Below are 18,757 nucleotides of genomic sequence, written 5' to 3'. Positions count from 1 at the left end.
AAGTGCGAAAAATAGGAAATTCGAAACGAGTGGCGATACATTAAAACACGACCGAAGGGAGTGTTTTAAATCGATACAAGTTGCGAATTATCTGTTAGCACATGTATCGTACAACGTTTTACAGTACATATGGCCCTTTAAAATGTTCGACACAGTAACGTAATATGCCAATTTTCGTACTAGTGCTATAAAGTAGCACCATATGTACTGTAAAAAATATTATTTTGCTTATCCGCGAACTAGTCAATCAGTGCTGACCCGTTATACTTTGCGTTTTTTTACATGCAAGTAATGTTTCCACGCTCCCAACGCAAAAATAAATATGCAACAAACGCAAAACCACGCAAGTAAGTAAACGGATAAGCACTGATTGACTAGCACGTTATCTTTTCGCGGATAAGCAAAGTAATATTTTTTGTTTTAATTAATATGGATTTCCGCAAAGTAACACCTGATTCAATTCATCATAAGGTACCTTCTCTGATGAAAAGCCACATATGTGCTACCAGGCGTATAGTCTCGTACATATTCATGAAGGACACAAGTTTACATCTCTAGGGGCATCATAATAACTATGTACGGTCGGACGCGTAATAAAACCGCGGATACAATGTGGTACGTGCACGGACAGTACTGTAATTCAAGGAAACTTTAGCCTTGGGTGTAACATTGCCCATCTGTAAAATTATATAGTAAACACCCCTATAATGGAACAGACACCAGTAATGGGATGGTACAGACAAATCCGGTAAAATAAGTATTTATTATCAGTTTTTAAACACTGGCAAAAAGTTTTACTATAAACAAGAGCCTTAGAGTTGCTTAAATTTGATGTCTCATAGATTGTTAATGGCGCCATACATCTCATGACTGGAGCAAAAAAACATTGTTATATAGTATTATATATTTTTCATTGATTAAATTGAATACATAAAATGACGAATAGGACATTAAATTTTTAAAGCATAAGCGGTAGAAATTTTACAGGTGCCCAGAAAATATCAAAATACTTCAAATTTTCTGTAAAATTTCCGATGACTGGTGCCGTTGACATATTACAAGCTTTAATTTAACTTGCCCTGTTATTTAGTATGGGTATATATATATATACCTACATTTCTTCGTAATCTCGGACTTTCTGTGGACAACCATGATTTTATTAACAGTTTATATTATATCAAAATATTATATTTAAATCAATTACTAGTTAATATAATATGTTAATTATTAATATTTCAATGAAAACAACAATCGTAAAACTTTTAGGTTATACGTCAAATGCTAACACAATCTGTCACATTTGATTACATTATTTGCCTTTTCTATGCACACTGTATACTTAAGCAACAGTTCTCGCATTAGAGATTGTTCTCCTTACCTCTCCCCTCCCTGCGATTCGGGCAATTAATGTCACTTTAGAATAGAAGAATAGAATAGAGTAATTTTTATTCGTAAACACACAAAGACACATTATATAACAAAAACAAAGAAAGTATAAAGTGCCACGAAATGGCCTCATCTCAGCATGTTGCTGGTGGCTTCCAGCTCTGATCTTCCGATGAGACCATTAAGTGAGAAAAATCACGAAAGGTAACAGACAAGAAGGAAAAAGACATGAAATAATATAGAGTGAACAAATTGAAAAATAGATAAAAGATAACGACTAAATTAAGTAAAGATTATTTATGTATCAAGCATCGTAAACATACCACTGTATAACACTGTATCGGTCCGGTCCAACCATACCTTGGCTGAACATTACAGCTGCATACGCAACAAGCGCCAACGGTAGCTACACGAACTAAAAGGCAATGGCAGACCAGACCAATATCGAGCGTCCATTAGATCAATTTACAAGATTTTCATATTATCAAAACAGCATCAGAGGAAGACGAATACTAACATAATAATACTCAAACAAGTATGGCATAACAGGAATGGTGAACTATTGCTATGCAGAAGGAACAAACTTTGACGTTAGCTATGACTTGGATATCAGCTAATCTATCTGTAACAGATATCTGACAAGACAATCTGCTAAACGGTGCATTATGTCAGCTTCATGGATATAATATTCCTAAAGATGGAGGCTAAGCCAGCTGACACCGTAGCCTCACACACACAGCCACATTTTTATGTACGATTAACAGTTAACAATGAGTAACCAAATGATGTGGCCAGTTCGATAAAATCATATCGATAAACTATTGTCAAATATTACAACTTTAACCATTATTTCATCACTCAACTTTATATATTCTTATCAACCAGTATGTTTTTGTCAGTTTGCTATTACAATAATCAACGGCGGAAATCCATGGCCACAACCAACTAAAATATGTTATCCGCAATAATTGAATTATTTTATAATATTATCATAAAGTATTCATTATCCATTAGCATTTCTATGATGTTAATTTTTGTGAAGATGTCGAAGCTTCAATGAATCCCTATTCCGTTCCGCTATGTAGAGATCATCGATATATAAATCAATAAGTCCACATCTCTAAAAACTTATACATACACATTTATACACACACATATAGAGCTTGCCCACGGCTTGAGTATTAAATTTTGTATTAAGAGAGGGAGGGCCTCGGTCAGCCTTCAACCAAAACGTCACTTTTAACACTGACAGATCAGTACCCCTAGTGTAAATTTGATCGACATCATAACGTGATGAACGCGTTTGCGTTAAGTCTCATTTTGTATAGGATTATGAGTTTCCAAAACGTCCCGCTTGGCGCGCCCTTTCTAAATCCAATACAAAATGAGACTAAACGCAAACGCGTACGTTACGTGTCGAAATCGAATTTATTTACACTAAGTAGAGGTACAGTATTGGAAACAGATGGAATAGGTAACTAAAATGGTTTTCGTTGAGATTCAAGATGGCGATGACGTCTCGAGAATATTTTGTGTTTTGCTCATTAATCTTGTTTAAAGTGTAATATCGATAGCTTATTATGCAGTGAACTATCGTGGAAGTGTGCAGCTAATGAAAAACTAATCTTGAAACGCGTTTAACCATATTTTAATCAACACCCGGCAATCCATCGTGGCTTCTAGTAAAGTCCAGCTATCTCTTTACTAAAAGCAACTACCGAACAACGTCATGCTCTACGAGCACACTTAAAACTTACAACGAAACTTGACATTGGCAAAATCATCATAGATTTGATGGACGCCATATTGTAAAAGAAGAAGGTAACTAAAACTCCAATTAGCTTGTAAGTCAAGACACTGGTCCGCCTGTACTCTGTAAATATATACATATTAATACTTATTTCCCGAGAGGAAAGCCGGGGTTGCTCGTCGTTAACTAATGTTCCCACTAATAGTTATCGCGATGATTTTCGTCATTTTCGCTCTTCAGTACAGAGGAAACCGTTTAATATGACGAAATTATTGTGTGAACTTCGAGCAACGCCGGGAAGGGAGACGGCTTTCGTACTATTTCCCTTCTGCCGAAGCATAGGTACAATTGTACCTATGGCGGTGCATGTTGTTTAGTTCCAATTTTAAATATATACTGATTTAGCTTACAATATGGATATATACAGAGAAATTACTATTAAAAACTTGCTTAAATCCTATCCCTTGAGGCATTGTACTGAGGATGCCGGCGGCATTTCCTCGTTGTATCGCAATGTTGATTGATTTGCTGTGCGAGGAAGCCGCCAGCTCTTCGGCCATCAGTTATGTTAACTAGATGCTTCGCGGTTTCAAATCTGTTCTATTCCAATTTCCAATTTTACATTAAGAACGCTTATTTAAATTCAAAATTAGCAAAGATAAATCCTTTGCAAATTCACTGTGTAATTTAATTAACTTACTATTAAAGTCGGCAGGAATACGTGACTAAAACCATTAATACTTGTCCATTTCTCATTTTACATTAAATTATAACTGACAATAACCGTTGAAACGGGGCTATTGAATCTTCCATTGCAGCGACTATATTTTAAACCTTGCGTCTAACCTTTAAGGTTTATATTTAAGTGACAGACTTCATTTAAGGTTCATAACTAACAAATTCTTATTTTAAGTCTTCTGTCCAAGGGATAAAGTTTTAAGTTGTGTGGATGAAAACACAGAAGGTTATTTTAAAACCTCTTTGTATTCAGTGTTCGTACGAGTAAGTCTATATAAAAGACAGATGGAATCGGTCTGAGCTTTGTTGTGATATTTTATATGTAAGTAAACAGCTTTTCAGCGTCTGCTAAAATGACGATTAAGAGGCTGTCAATACCTAAAGCGCGCACACTGTCTATTTGTATCGGAGTAAATGAAATAGCACTGTCGCATGTTACTGGGCCTGGGCAAGGGAATGATAAGAAATTTATTTAAATAAAAAAAAGTGGATTATTAGTGTAATATTTTACTCGTTAGCGGTTTAGATATAAATGTTTTGAAATTGTGATTTTAATTGCAGACCCATAAGTCAAAACAATAAAGACATAGAACCGTTTAATTGTGATCTTAAGACCAATCTTAGCTATTATTTTCTATCGAGCCGATTTCGTTCAATCATGTATCGAGTACGACCGCGGTCATTGAAATATAATGAATATTAACATATATTATTCTTACTTTACTAAAACAAACAATATTTCTTAAAAAACTGTTTAAGTAACATAAATTTCAAGGACATTGGGTGTCCCCTTAAGAGCATCCGCTAGCTGGTGCGGTTGCACAGAGCGGTTGAGCGGGTTAACGGAAAATAGTATGAGCGACGAGGTATAAATATATATTATACAGGGTGGGGCTGGTAACACGACCTAATAAATAAAACGTAAATTGTACTCAAACGATGACACGTTAGTTCAATAACTTTTACAAATTATGTAGTCTTTAGATTTCTTATTTTTCATACAAAATCAATAATCTGCAATGTACGCCATCATCATAGTAATTGACGTTGCTTGTCACGCTTTAAACATAATAAAATTTGCAATAAATTGCATCTTAACTTTAAAGTGTACTAAAAATCAAAACACGATTTATTTTTGAATTTGAGGAGTACAACCTGCATCTATTTTTTGCTACTGTAGAGATATTGCCTGATATTTTACACTATGTATGAAATAAAGCACCAGAACATTAATAGAAAGTTATTTTTAGACACAATTTCTATTTTATAAATCGTATAGAACTATAAATAGAAGGTAAATCGACCGTGACGTCATTTGCTAGTATTTCATATAAATTTCATAGCGGCAAATCGTTTTGACAGTTCGAAAAAAGAAACAGATATGACTATTAGTCAAACACTAGACCCTACTCATAGTGTTGTGTTCTTGCCGGTAAGTAAGGTTGCCAGAGCTCGACGAGGGGGGGTGGGTTTAGGGTCGACAACGCGCATGTAACTCCTCTGGAGTTGCAGGCGTACATAGGCTGCGGAGGCTGCTTGCCATCAGGCGGGCCGTATGCTTGTTTGCCACCGACGTAGTATAAAAAAAATCCTATTATAGGCCTAGTATAAGTTGGGAAACAGAAATACTTTCAAAGAAAAGATCGCGAGTCGTCGACTTAATGTTACCATTCAAAATCTCGTTTAGGGATGCAAATTATTCGGATAGAGACTCCCATCGGTTCCTAATGAGCGCTCATTATGCAGCAGGATGGTTCATTACGAGACTTATTTACATGGGGGTTGTCCAGGCGTTCGATGTTTAAAAAAAACGCTCATGTGCGAGTTCGTTTAATTCGGGTTCCGCGCAAACTTTCAATTATCTAATGCAACAATAATCACGCAAGATTTTTGATCAGAAGTATACTATAGTTATTTGTACAACAAGAGAGCAAAGTTTGATATAACTTTGAAATAACTTTGATCTCGTGTAGTACACAAAATTTTTCACGTCAGTCAGCCATCAAAAAATACAACCTGAAAAAATGAAATCCAGACGGACGGATCACTATTTCACTCATGTTTTCTGAAGGTATTCTAACAATTAACTTTAATTACCGCAATAAAACAAAACGAAAGAAATTTCAATAAAATAATACGAAAATAATGAATTAACGAACATTAATTGACAGTTCAATCGACAATTTTTTTTGTAAAAAAAAAAACTTTGTAATATCCGGTCCGAATTGCGGATACTACTATTTGTCAACTATAGTAGAGATTGCTAAAAGTAGTTAAGTAGAATTATTAACTGCGTAACAATTGCGTAAATTTGTATAAGTTCATTGTTTTGATTGTATAATAAAATACGTAAAATATGGTGTTTTTATTAAATTTTAAACTTTTATTTCATTAATTAATTATTACGAATGAAGACTCGTAGGGTGTTTTGGAACGATGCGGTCTGACTTATTTCGGGGGTCTATTATAAACCGTCAATATACCGTTGAATTACGTATGCACTTTTTTGTCTCTTTCTTTTTGATAATGACGTGAAAGGGATAAAGACAATAGAATCCAAATATTTCGAACTTGTATTAAGCCCCGCACGTTGAAATGACATTCGAATCTAAAGGTCACTTGAATGTTATTTTGTCTCACTCGGTGAGCAAAATGCGATTTTGCTCACTGTTTTTAAGCAGCAAATTACCCTTGTTCGAGCTGCTGACGTGAAAAGTATTTTTATATACAGCGCCATCTATCCGCTAATCGGATTAGCTAATATGAGTGACCAAATTTGAAGTAAAGTTCAATGGAGAACACCATTAAAGTAAACCAATTTATCTTAGTTTCATCGTCATTTCGCTTTTTTTTGTGGACAACCATGATTTTATCAACTAGTTTAATTTATATCGCGAATGCGACGCGGCGCGGCGGCCCAACGGCATTCAGAGATCGCCCACGTAGGAAACTTCCATAGGTATCAAAGGATTGAATTCACCCGCGCCGCGCCGCTTCGCGTTCGCGAGTTATTCGCTCAGGTAAGACACTGCCTTAGTAGTTAAGATATATTTTAATTATGAATATTTACATGAAAACAACCACAGTAAAACTTTTAGGGTATACGTCAAATGCTATCAAAATCCGTCATATTTGCTTACATTATTTCCTTTTTTATTAGGGTTCCGTAGCCCAATGGCAAAAAACGGAACCCTTATAGATTCGTCATGTCCGTCTGACTGTCCGTTTTTTACTTGATTTTTCAGGGATAATTTCTTTTTCATGTGAGCCGAATTCGACATTATTATTTTCTTTGAAAAAAGATTTCTTTAGTACAAATCTCATAAAAAATTAAAGTATATCACATATACTACACACATACCTGAATTTGAATTATTGTAATTAATTGGCTGAATTTGTAAATTTGATCTTCCTTGACATTTTATATATGCTAAACTAAAAACTGGAATTCAAGACCAAGAAAACTACGACAATGTTGCCACTGAAATAAAATGTGTGTACAATAGTACATTCCTTTTTTTTTTAAACACACGATAAAATATATTTTTTATTAGTAATTTCGATCCTATAATATAAAGAAGTAATTTTGTTTACTTACTTTTACATAAATATTAGACGCCTGAATAAAAACTTAAACATTTCGTAACTTTTGGTTGAAAAACTGGTATTGTGCTTGTATTTCTTCAGGTATTCGTAACATTTGGTGCAATAATTTACAATTAAGACAAAATCGAACTAATATTTGATTAAATTTTTTACATACATTTAGCTAATCAACAAAATTGCAGAGTTATAGTGTATAGCGCCCTTTATGGTTGTTATGGTGGTCATATTTATTCGGCAGCGGCCATGACACCATGCCATGGTTTGTCATTCTCATTCGACATCTGACGTCTGATCCGAGTGTTCGAATGTTCTTTTTGCTCCGTGGTGATTTCATCCTTGTTGAGTTTTTGTTTTTTGTTAAGTTTTGGTTTTCTGTTGAGTTTTTGTTATTTGTTAGCTTGTTAAGTTTGTATCTTCTACGTGGGCTTTGCGTGTGCGCACGTAATATGGAACCTCAAGCAGGACCTTCTCGTGAGAAGGAAATTCTTTCTCCGAGAAAGAAACGCTGTAAAACCGCTATGACTGTTAATGAAAAAACAATGGTTATGAACTGTTACAAATATGTGTACAATAATTGGCCTAAAGACCAATACCGGACATTGGCGGATTGTGCAAAGTTGCGGAGATATTGGGAGTATCTGAAACGACAACAGTTTATTTATTTAGTCGTATGGCATATTTCAATTCTTGGTCGCTTTACAAATTTACAAATTAATATCTAAGGTCTTCACCCAATGGGCTGCGTTTTCGCTTAGCTTAAGTAACTCCAGAGGATCTCCCTTGTACTTTCTTTTTGGACACTCATGGACAATGTGGTAAATGGACTGTACGGGTGCTCCACAGTCGCACTTCGGTGTATCTCGCCACCCACACTTAAACATAAATTCTCCGGATCGCCCGCTTTCAGTGCGAAGTCTGTTTAGTTGGCACCATTGCCGTCTCGGAGCCGAAAAGCCCTGCGGTTTGCTGGTAGGATCGTAGCTGGCATGGGATGCCCTGGGCAAGTTAGCAATCCAGTCCTCCCTCCATTTATCCTTGATGTTAAAAGTGCTTTCTTTAAGTTCCTGTGCCGTATTGGCCGGTGGACGTCGGGATTTTAAGCGTAGCCTAGGCGGACAGAAAAAATCAGAAAAGACGGGTAGCTTTGGATTTGAGGCAATTTTGTTTGCTTCCTTTAGCAGCGCTTGTTGTCTCCTGAGATGAGGCGGGGCAATGTGGCTCAGAGCCGGCAGCCATTGTGTCGGAGTGGACTGTATGGTACCGGTTATGCACCGCATGGTTTTTCGGAGCTGGACATCGACCTTCTCCACATGTGCACTATTGAGCCATACGGGTGCGCAATATTCACCAGCGGAATAAACTAGGCTGAGTCCCGTCGTACGAAGCACGTCAGCGCTGGCTCCCCAAGTAGTTCCAGTCAGCTTGTGCAGAATATTATTACGGGTTCCTAGTTTTTTGCTCAACTTACAGAGATGGGAACAGTATGTAAGAGAGCGGTCTAAGGTTACGCCGAGATATTTTGGCTGTGGATTGTACACAAGGGTTTTACCGTCAAAGTTTACTGAGGGGGTGTATGAGGCCAGTCTGTTATTTAGGTGGAATGTGGAAATCTCTGTCTTGCTAGCATTTGGTACCAATCTCCACCTTTTAAAGTACAAGTTAAGCAATTGCAAATCTGTGGTGAGTTGCGTTTCGGACGATTCAAAAGTGCTGTGCTGGTGGGTTAAAGCAATGTCATCAGCATAGACAAATTTTCTGGACGCTGTTTCTGGGAGGTCATGGGTGTACAGATTAAACAGCAGTGGCGCCAGTGTGGATCCCTGTGGTAGGCCGTTGTGTAGTTTTCTAGGACGACTCTGCTTATCTCCTAGATGGACGACAAATTCCCTATTACATAACATACTGATTATTAGGCTGGTGATTCTTCGACAGGGGACAGTGAGAAGAATTGTGAGGGAATATAAACAGAAGAAACAGTTTACTTCTCCCAAGAAAACAGGGCCAAAAATTACAGTTTTGGACAAGATGGATGAGTTCGACTTCGCTGCCATACGACGTATGGTTCATCAATTTTTCCATCGCAATGAGGCACCAACAATTCAAAAGGTGAGGTCATCAATACATATGAGATTCTATAGCTCATAACAGTAATTTGTTTGGTTCTGTTGTATAGAAGTAAATCATAATAGTTAATAATTTGATATATTGTTTTCAGATTCTTCAAGTTATCAATGACAGTCCTGACTTGCCAAACCTGTCAGCAACCAGCTTGCGTTTGATTCTCAAACATTTAAATTTCAAGTATGCAAGTCGTAAACGTCGCAGCTGCTTAATTGATCGGGATGACATAAGAAATTGGAGAAAACGATACTTGCAGAAGATAAAGCAGTATCGGCTGGAAGGAAGACCCATATATTATCAAGATGATACCTGGGTTAACGAAGGTGAGTTATTATATTTATTTTTTAGGGTTCCATACCTAAAGGGTAAAACGGACCCTATTACCAATACTCCGCTGTCTGTCCATCGGTCACCAGGCTGTCTCATAAACTGTGGGAGTTAGACAGTCGAAATTTTCTCAAATGAAGTATTTCTGTTGCCGCTTTAACTAGAAATACTAAAATCAGAAAAACATAAATATTTAATGGGGTCCCATACAACAAATGTGATTTTTTTGCTTGTTTTTATAATGTTACGGAACCCTTCATGCTCGAGTCCGACTGGCACTTGGCTGGTTTTTGTATTTTTAATGACCTGACTGGTGGTTGCAATGCTGCCTACTAAGTTCAAATATTTTCATTACATTAGTTTTAGAATTGTGGATATTTTTCTTTGTAAATTAGTTGTAAAATGTTGTTTAGTGAAAAGAACAAAAAAAATTTTACATAGTATATACTACTACAAATAAATACATATGTATGTCCACAGAAAGTAGTAGGTAATTAGGGTTTTTGACAAGATACAGCAGATAATGCGTAAAAATATAGCAGTCTCATACTTAAATAGATGTTATTTGAAAAAAATCTACTTGCTTATTAATTTTTATTATAATGTTTTAAAAGTCTTAATTGTTGTCATTTCAGGGCATACGCAATCAAAGGTTTGGCAAGATACTCAGATTCAGTCATCGCGACAAGCATTCATGGAGGGTCTTTCAACAGGGCTACGGGCACCAAGCGGGAAGGGTAGAAGACTAATAATAAGTCATATTGGCAGTGAGGACGGCTTCTTGGAAGGAGGACTCCTACTGTTTGAGTAAAAAAAAAAATACAGAAGATTATCACCAAGAAATGAACTCTGAACACTTTGAAGAATGGCTTAGGGGTATACTGCCTAAATTAAAAACAAATGCAGTGTTAGTCATAGACAATGCCCCTTATCACTCCCGGAAAATAGAATCAGGGCCTATCAATAAATGGAAGAAAGCTGAAATTATAGATTGGCTGAAGAAAAAAAACATTGTTCATGAAGAGAAATTGACGAAAGAAAAATTGATGGGAATTGTTGCCAAGGTAAAGCCTGCTCATGTAAAATATGCAGTGGAGGAATTGGCAGCTGCACACAATATAACAATATTAAGATTGCCCCCTTACCATTGCGAACTGAATCCCATAGAGCTGGTATGGGCTCAGGTGAAGGGGCATGTAGCCAGAAATAATAAGACTTTTAAAATGGCAGAGGTCAGAGAGTTGTTTAATGAAGGCCTCCGGGAAGTGACACCGCAAAGGTGGCAGTCTTGTATAGACCATGTCGTAAAAGTAGAAGATGAGATGTGCAAACTGGACGGATTAATTACTGGAGTTGTGGATAAATTTGTTATTCATGAAACGGAATCAGATTCAGACATTGATAGTAATTCAGACATTAGTGATGGAGATGAGGAGTTGGAAATGTTGGAATAAAGAAAAATTGTTGAAAAAATATTTCATTTACTTAACCTTTTCAAATTCCTTTCCTGTGATTTAATATGAGGCCTCGTATGTCTTGCACTTGCTAGCATTTGTCTCGTATTGTAAAGTATGTATGTAAGTGCTAGACTAATTAGAGCGGTGTTTTTAGGGTTCCGTACCCAATAGGTAAAATCTATTACTAAAGGCTCTGTTACATTTGTCCTAACTAGCTTCCTAAATGAGTTGGAAACTGAATTTAGTCAAATGTAACCGCACTTAGGAAGTTTATTTATTAGAGAGAAAAGTTAGAATCATAATTAGGATGCTAGTTAGCATGCTGAAAAAAGTAAAATGTAACAGGGCTTTGGCTTAGGGCAAGACTCAGTTGTCCATCTGTCTGTCTTTAGGCTGTATCTCATAAACCATGGCAGTTGAAATTTTCACAAATGATGTATTCTGTTGCAGCCATAACAAGAAATACTAAAAAACAGAATACAATAAATATTCAGCACTGCACTGTGGTAGAACAACGCAACCTTATCCTGTTTATGTTCCTTAGAATAAAATTGTCTCAATGTTAGTTGAGACTTGAAAATAAGTTTGTAATTTTTTTTTACAAAATACTTATTTAACCCTTTTCCAGGCCGTAAGTAACTGTAAGGTTTTCCCAAAAAAATCGAATATATTCCAAATTGTTGCGTTTTGGTGATCCATTTAAAGCAGAGTCTCATTTCCCGAAAATGCGATCACATTTAAACCTTAAATTTGAGTAAGGTTGAAATTCTATTGAATCGTATGTAGTCAGTATACAAAGAATCATATTAAAAAAGGTTTGCGAAACCTGAAAAGTTTATTTGACAGTGACAGAAGTGACATTGACAAATTTGACAGTGACATATCTGTCGTAGATTTTTTGGTCTTGAATTCCAGTTTCCAGTTTAAATATTGTAATTAATTGACTGACTATGTAAATTTTATTTTTCTTGACATGTTATCTGTTTGTATGTTTGTATTTTCCTGACATCTATTTTTTCTACTGTAAGTTTGCACTGTGTTAAATAAATAAAATAAAATAAAAAATACATTACTACATTCATATGTTAAAGTATACTGTATGTTAAAATGCAAAATAAATTCAGAATTGTTTTTAGTTATTAAATTACTTGATCATGTTAGAGGTGAGGTTATATTTTCCCTGTAATATTTATGATAATATTATGTAAAAAAATCATATTTTATCTTTGGTAAACTTCCTATATGGGGGAGGGGTTTTTTATACCACGACGATGGCAAACAAGCATACGGCCGGCCTGATGGTAAGCAATCACCGCAGCCTATGGACGCCTGCAACTCCAGAGTTGTCACATGCGCGTTGCCGAGTCTTTAAAAACCTGTACACTCCTGTTTTGAAGAACCCCATACTGTAGACACTAGGGAAAACCTTGGAAGGGAGCTCATTCCACAGCCGGAGCGTCCGCGGGAGGAAATTCCTCTTGAACCGCACAGTGCGGGACCGTGCGCGTGCGGTGTGATGGAATTTCACATAATAGTAGCTAAATGGGAGACTTTAAATCTGAAAAATATCAACATACCTGCCACAATACAGTGTACAAATTAAATACGGGCGAATATTTAAATGGTGGTCAGCATAGGACCCATGAATATCTTCTTCTTTTCCTCGCCTTCTCCCGGCATTTTGCCACGGCTCATGGTCCTGGGGTCCGCTTAAAACACGGATAATTTCTATATCTGGTTTAATTTAACGCCCGCATCGGATTTACACACTGTATATTTGTAAGTGTAAAAAAAATAAATTAAACTTGCGAATTTTTGAGCAAATAAAATGAACAGAAACCACGTTTCCTTTGATAACGGAACATTTAACTGGCAGTCAAAGGCCGATGGTAAACAAGACTATGCAAACGTAGGCCGAGCGCCGGCTATCGGATTGGTAGCTCGTCGTGTAAAACCTTTTTATTAGGTTTTAGGGCGTCCTGCTGGTGCATGGAGCGAGTGAGGGGGTTGATGAAAAATTGTATGAGCTTTGCTAACTGGCGCGGACACGTGCGACGGATTTTACCTACAATGGCACCCGCTTCGTGCAGCCGCGCCAGCTAGCGGACGCCCTTAGGGTTACTGTACAGGGTTTTACCGACTAGTCTAGGAGATCGCGTATGTCAATAATATACAAGGATACATATTTACCTACATAATAAATAAATAAATAAATAAATAAATATTATAGGACATTATTACACAAATTGACTAAGTCCCGTAAGTAAGCTCAATAAGGCTTGTGTTGAGGGTACTTAGACAACGATACATATAATATATAAATATTTATAAATACTTAAATACATAGAAAACACCCATGACTCAGGAACAAATATCCATGCTCATCACACGAATAAATGCCCTTACCAGGATTTGAACCCGGGACCATCAGCTTCGTAGGCAGGGTCACTAACCACTAGGCCAAACCGGTCGTAATAAATAAAGATATGATTTTTAAATTTAGATTTAAGATGCAGTGTGTTCAGGGCCTCGAACGCACCTCGCTGAGCACTGAGCGGAAGGCCGTGCGTGCTGGGATCGCGGATATCATTGTTATTGAATTATTATTTTTAGCAAAAATAATCGATAAATTTGATCAATTTTCACTTTGTTTGCTTTTGCAAAAATAGTGTAAATTTTTTAATTGTGCATTTTACACCTACTTTCGCATTTTGTTCTATCGAGAGAAAGTTGTTTAATCAGTTTCCGAATCAGAAATCTTTTCAGATTAGTCTGACCAATTTGAACGAACATCAAACTGATATTATTCTGACATCAGTGTACTTGTCCGAACGTGTAGCTTGGGCGAAACGCACGATAACTACATAAAATGGTTGTAATATCTCCGGTGTCAGTGTTCGTTCGAATTGGCCTACATCGCACAGCTAAACTGTAAAATGAACTATCGCCTGCGATATTTCCGGACCGATATGACTTTCAAATCTTCAAAAAAAGAGCTTACCTACTCCTAGCTCAGACGCCGGCAAGGCACTGACAACCCCTCAGGCCCTCTAGAACTTACATTCTCGCGCGCGTCTTTATACTTGAAGTCGTGCTAAATGTACGAGAGAACGCTAGTAATGCTAGAGGGTCTGGTTTTGTTTACCATAAAGCGGTTCATCTGTGCGTTTGCTCATATATCATTAAAAAACCAGCAATTTCAAACTTTTAGCCATCAATAATGAAGCCTGTGCCCCTAGTGTAAATTTAGTCGATAGCGAAACGTGACGTACGCGTTTGCGTTAAGTCTCATTTTGTATAGGTTTTTGAACAGCGCGCCAAGCGGGACGTTTTGGAAAGTCAAAAATCTCATACAAAATGAGACTTAACGCAAACGCGTACGTAACGTTTCGCTGTCGAAATTATTTACACTAGGGGTATTGATTGTCATTTTCTGAACAAACGTTCCAAACACGGTAGGTAACAAACAATGATGACAGCCGTGATAATTGCACGCGTTAGCTGAGCGCGGGAATGCTGCTCTAACCGCCATCTTGGAGTCCAAGTCATAAGCGACTCGCCTGGTGGATTTAAAAACTGTAGTCGTCTTTAAGAGCTTACTCCACTGAAAGAAATGTTTGCATAACTGTAACAAAATTTTGGTTACTGTTTACACAAAAATTGGGACTTGCGAACTATGTGTTATATGTTACAAAACCGTGTTTGGCTGTGTTCAGGTACTGGGTATACACTACAAAATAAGTTTGTAAATTTATGCAAAGTTTATTTTCTTATAACCGTAGTTTAGTTATTTAGTAAAGTTACAAAACCAGTTTGGCTATCTATTTTTTTCAGTATCCTCTGTCGAAAACCTCGCCCAATCAATGGTCATATTCATTGTATGGATAGACGTTTATCTGACATGGCTATTTGTACGTTACGTACAAATAACCATTCATTTGACGAGCCCCTTTCCCGCAAAAATCGGCAGATTGTTTTGTACAGAATATTACAGACAGTTGTTAAATCCTCCAAGGATACTCGAGTTTCTCTCAAATAGAATAGAAGCTGCTCATTACATCGCCACGATCGGGAGACCAATTCGAACGTATATTTTGACAGATTTAAAAAAAAAGTTGCGAAAGTGACACGTGACATGACAAGTGATAAAATGCGACCATGATAGAGCCGCTGGGCCATGACATATATAAATTTATACAAATATACGTGGTGAAGCTAAATAAAAGCTAAAAACAAGAAACGCATCAGCTGCTCAATTGAGGCGTAACACAGAAGGCGTAAAACGCGATACGGGTGTTAGGTGGCGCACAAATGAGTAGTCTTTCCTATTAGGATCAAAAAGCTCGTGATTCTGTGAAGAAATAACAAATAATTTAAAAAAAGGGTAGTGTACAACTAAAAAAACGCTGTAGAATCGGCTTATGGCCACTTTCGCATTCCAGGGTTAGGCAACTAACTTCGAGTTAACCGTTTATACAGGGTCAAACTGCGGCTTTTGCACAGTCGCATTTTTATCACTTGTCACTATGTCTGACACGTTCTAACATGTATGTAAGTGCGAAAGTAACAGGCATAGTGACAAGTGATAAATATGTGACCGTGCTACAGTCTCTGTATAAACGGTTAATTTCGAGTGGGACCCTGGAACCCGCAAGTGGCCTTTATAGATCGTCTCTGTGTAGCAAAAATAAAGAAAAACTTCCGCTTCAGCTGCTGAATTGCGGCTATGAAAACATCAGCCAACGACACAGCAGGCGTTAAACACTATACGGATGTTAGGCGACGCACAAATGAGAGGTCGAACGAAATGGTTGCCGGAAATCAACATATTTGCACGGAAAAAGTGATCAAAAATATATAATCAGCAGAAGCAAGTTATAAAAAAAAAAACACTGTTTTAGAGTCGAATTACTAATTAGCCGTTGAAGTGCAAAATATATCCACAAAGTGATCAAAACTCTAAAGTGTTTTTCTAATTCTATAGATTATACTTAACCTAATATTCCTTACCTTTAACTTACCGTAAAATGTACATAGTTTGCTGCAAAATTTACCCCGAAATTCGAAATTTAATTAAAATTTAAAATTATAATATTGTTATTAAGGTAGGTATGGAGTGGTCCGGAAAAGAAATCAGTGAAACTTTTCTATACCCGACTAAGTCAAAACATTACACAGGAACATTACGATCTACCTGATCTTCCGATCGGCCGCCAATATTAGGGTGTTTCACTTTTGTATTTAGAAGAAAGGTAGTGATATTTTTCCTGGCTTCACTCACCACTCTAAAAACTATCTATTTCAAATTTCAAAAGAATAGTATAACGTTTTAAAGTTGCACAAATTGAAAAGGTAGAGGACCCCATACTTTGCGTGAAAATTAACTATTGAATTGATATAAAAAAAAAACTGAATATTCGTCTGAAACACGATAAAAGCACTTTTCCTTTGGAAACGGGTGGAAAAACTGAATAATCTTAATTATAACATTTATCGAGTAACCAAACTCCAAGATTTCCTCTAATTTTAAAATTTATTTATAGTTACGAGTAGAAGGTTCAGTATCACACTACTCTCCGCTTTGATGGTAGCCGCTTAAACCATTTTCTACCCTCCGATGTAGTCGTTGGTTATTTGAAAAAATCTTTGTTGATCTTGTGCAACATCTTTGACGACCGGTTTGGTCTGACGACCGGTTTGGCCTAGTGGGTAGTGACCCTGCCTACGAAGTCGATGGTCCCAAGTTCAAATCCTGGTAAGGGCATTTATTCATGTGATGAGCATGGATATTTGTTCCTGAGTCATGGGTGTTTTCTATGTATTTAAGTATTTATAAATATTTATATATTATATATATCGTTGTCTAAGTACCCTCAACACAAGCCTTATTGAGCTTACTGTGGGACTTAGTCAATTTGTGTAATAATGTCCTATAATATAATATAAAAAAAAATCGATGAGTAAGACTGACATTCGATTGTCATTTTTGAACTGTCAGCCTGGTAAAGGGTTAAACTATTTTCTACCCTCCGATGTAGTCGTTGGTTATTTGAGAAAATCTTTGTTGATCTTGTGCAACATCTAAAAATTGACCGATGTTTCTGGCATATACTATATTTCATCAATGAGAACAAGCATTCAGAAAAATTTAACACCTAAGCCGACATATACAGGGTGATTCAGGAGACGTGAGCAGGATCAAGCTTGAGCATTCAGTAAGTTATAAGCAACTGTTTCGTACCAGTATTTGTGAGATTAACGTTCTTTTATTTTTTACTGTTCAAAAAAAATGTTTTAATTTATTTACGCCATGTCTGGTCACCCTCTTTGTTTTATCCATAACAAGTGACAAATTGAATGTCATCGGAGTCTGGTTACTTTTGAAAAATCGTATCTCACTCAAGTGTGACATTTTGTTTTCTTCATAATCAAACTGCTGTCATAACGGTTAAAGAGGTTGTATCTTTCTTAATTAAGTGTTGTAGGGTGTCCATGATTGTAGATTATCAAATTTGTCCTTCCCAAAAAGTTAAATGACAGAAATAAAACGAGATTGTTTTACTTAAATATGATGATGAACGGTTCATTAACATTTACTGATTGTGTAGGCTTAGTCCTGCTCACGTCTCATGAATCACCCTGTATATTACATGCTTTACTTAACGTAATAAAGAGAATGTCCCAGAATGTAATAGAAACCTTAATTTTGAACATGTGAGTGCCTCAGATATATTAAAGGCGTTTAAATCAATTAATGTAAAAAAAACTAGTGACCTTTGGGGAGTCTCCGTTCATACCGTCAAATCCTTAATAGAAGTTGTAGCGCCTGACCTGGTAGTTATATTTAATAACAGTGTTGACTGCGGTGAGTTTCCTGATCTAATGAAACATAGTAAAGTCACTCCTTTATTTAAATCAGGTAGCACATCCGACCCCACTAACTTTAGACCAATATCAGTGTTACCAACATTCAGCAAAATTTTTGAAAAAAAAGTTTTGAGTCAGTTCTTGAAACATTTTAACATTAATAATCTAATGCACAACAAACAATTTGGTTTTACACGGGGTCGCTCAACAACCGACGCTGGTGTTGAGTTAATTAAACAGATCTTCGATGCCTGGGAGGAGTCACAGGATGCTTTAGGTATCTTCTGTGACTTATCTAAGGCCTTCGATTGCGTCTGTCATGAAACATTGATCAGGAAACTGCACTATTATGGAGTAAGAGGCTCGGCACTGAATTTAATAAAGTCTTACTTACACGGTAGAATACAAAGGGTTGATGTGAGTGGACAGCGATCACCGGGGTCATTGGTCTCTATGGGTGTACCGCAGGGATCAATATTGGGGCCGTTCCTGTTCCTTATCTACA

At 36.7% G+C, this 18,757-nt stretch overlaps 2 protein-coding genes across 3 annotated transcripts in view; both read left to right on the top strand.

Annotated features, from left to right (window-relative positions):
- Positions 1-18,757, top strand: part of LOC133526623 (dipeptidase 1-like) — a 314,385-nt gene that overhangs the window by 52,443 nt on the left and 243,185 nt on the right. The gene's annotated exons all lie outside the window — the stretch shown is intronic.
- Positions 9,422-10,750, top strand: LOC133516402 (uncharacterized). The gene is made up of 3 exons (XM_061849357.1): positions 9,422-9,586; positions 9,696-9,924; positions 10,564-10,750. Exons 1-3 carry the CDS (start codon positions 9,506-9,508, stop codon positions 10,737-10,739), a joined length of 486 nt encoding a protein of 161 aa, XP_061705341.1. The 5' UTR covers positions 9,422-9,505; the 3' UTR covers positions 10,740-10,750.

The sequence above is a fragment of the Cydia pomonella genome, chromosome 1 (assembly GCF_033807575.1).
Source record: "Cydia pomonella isolate Wapato2018A chromosome 1, ilCydPomo1, whole genome shotgun sequence".
Taxonomy (NCBI): Eukaryota; Metazoa; Arthropoda; class Insecta; order Lepidoptera; family Tortricidae; genus Cydia; species Cydia pomonella.
Note: the sequence above shows the minus strand (reverse complement) of the source record. Positions and strands in the feature narration are given on the sequence as shown.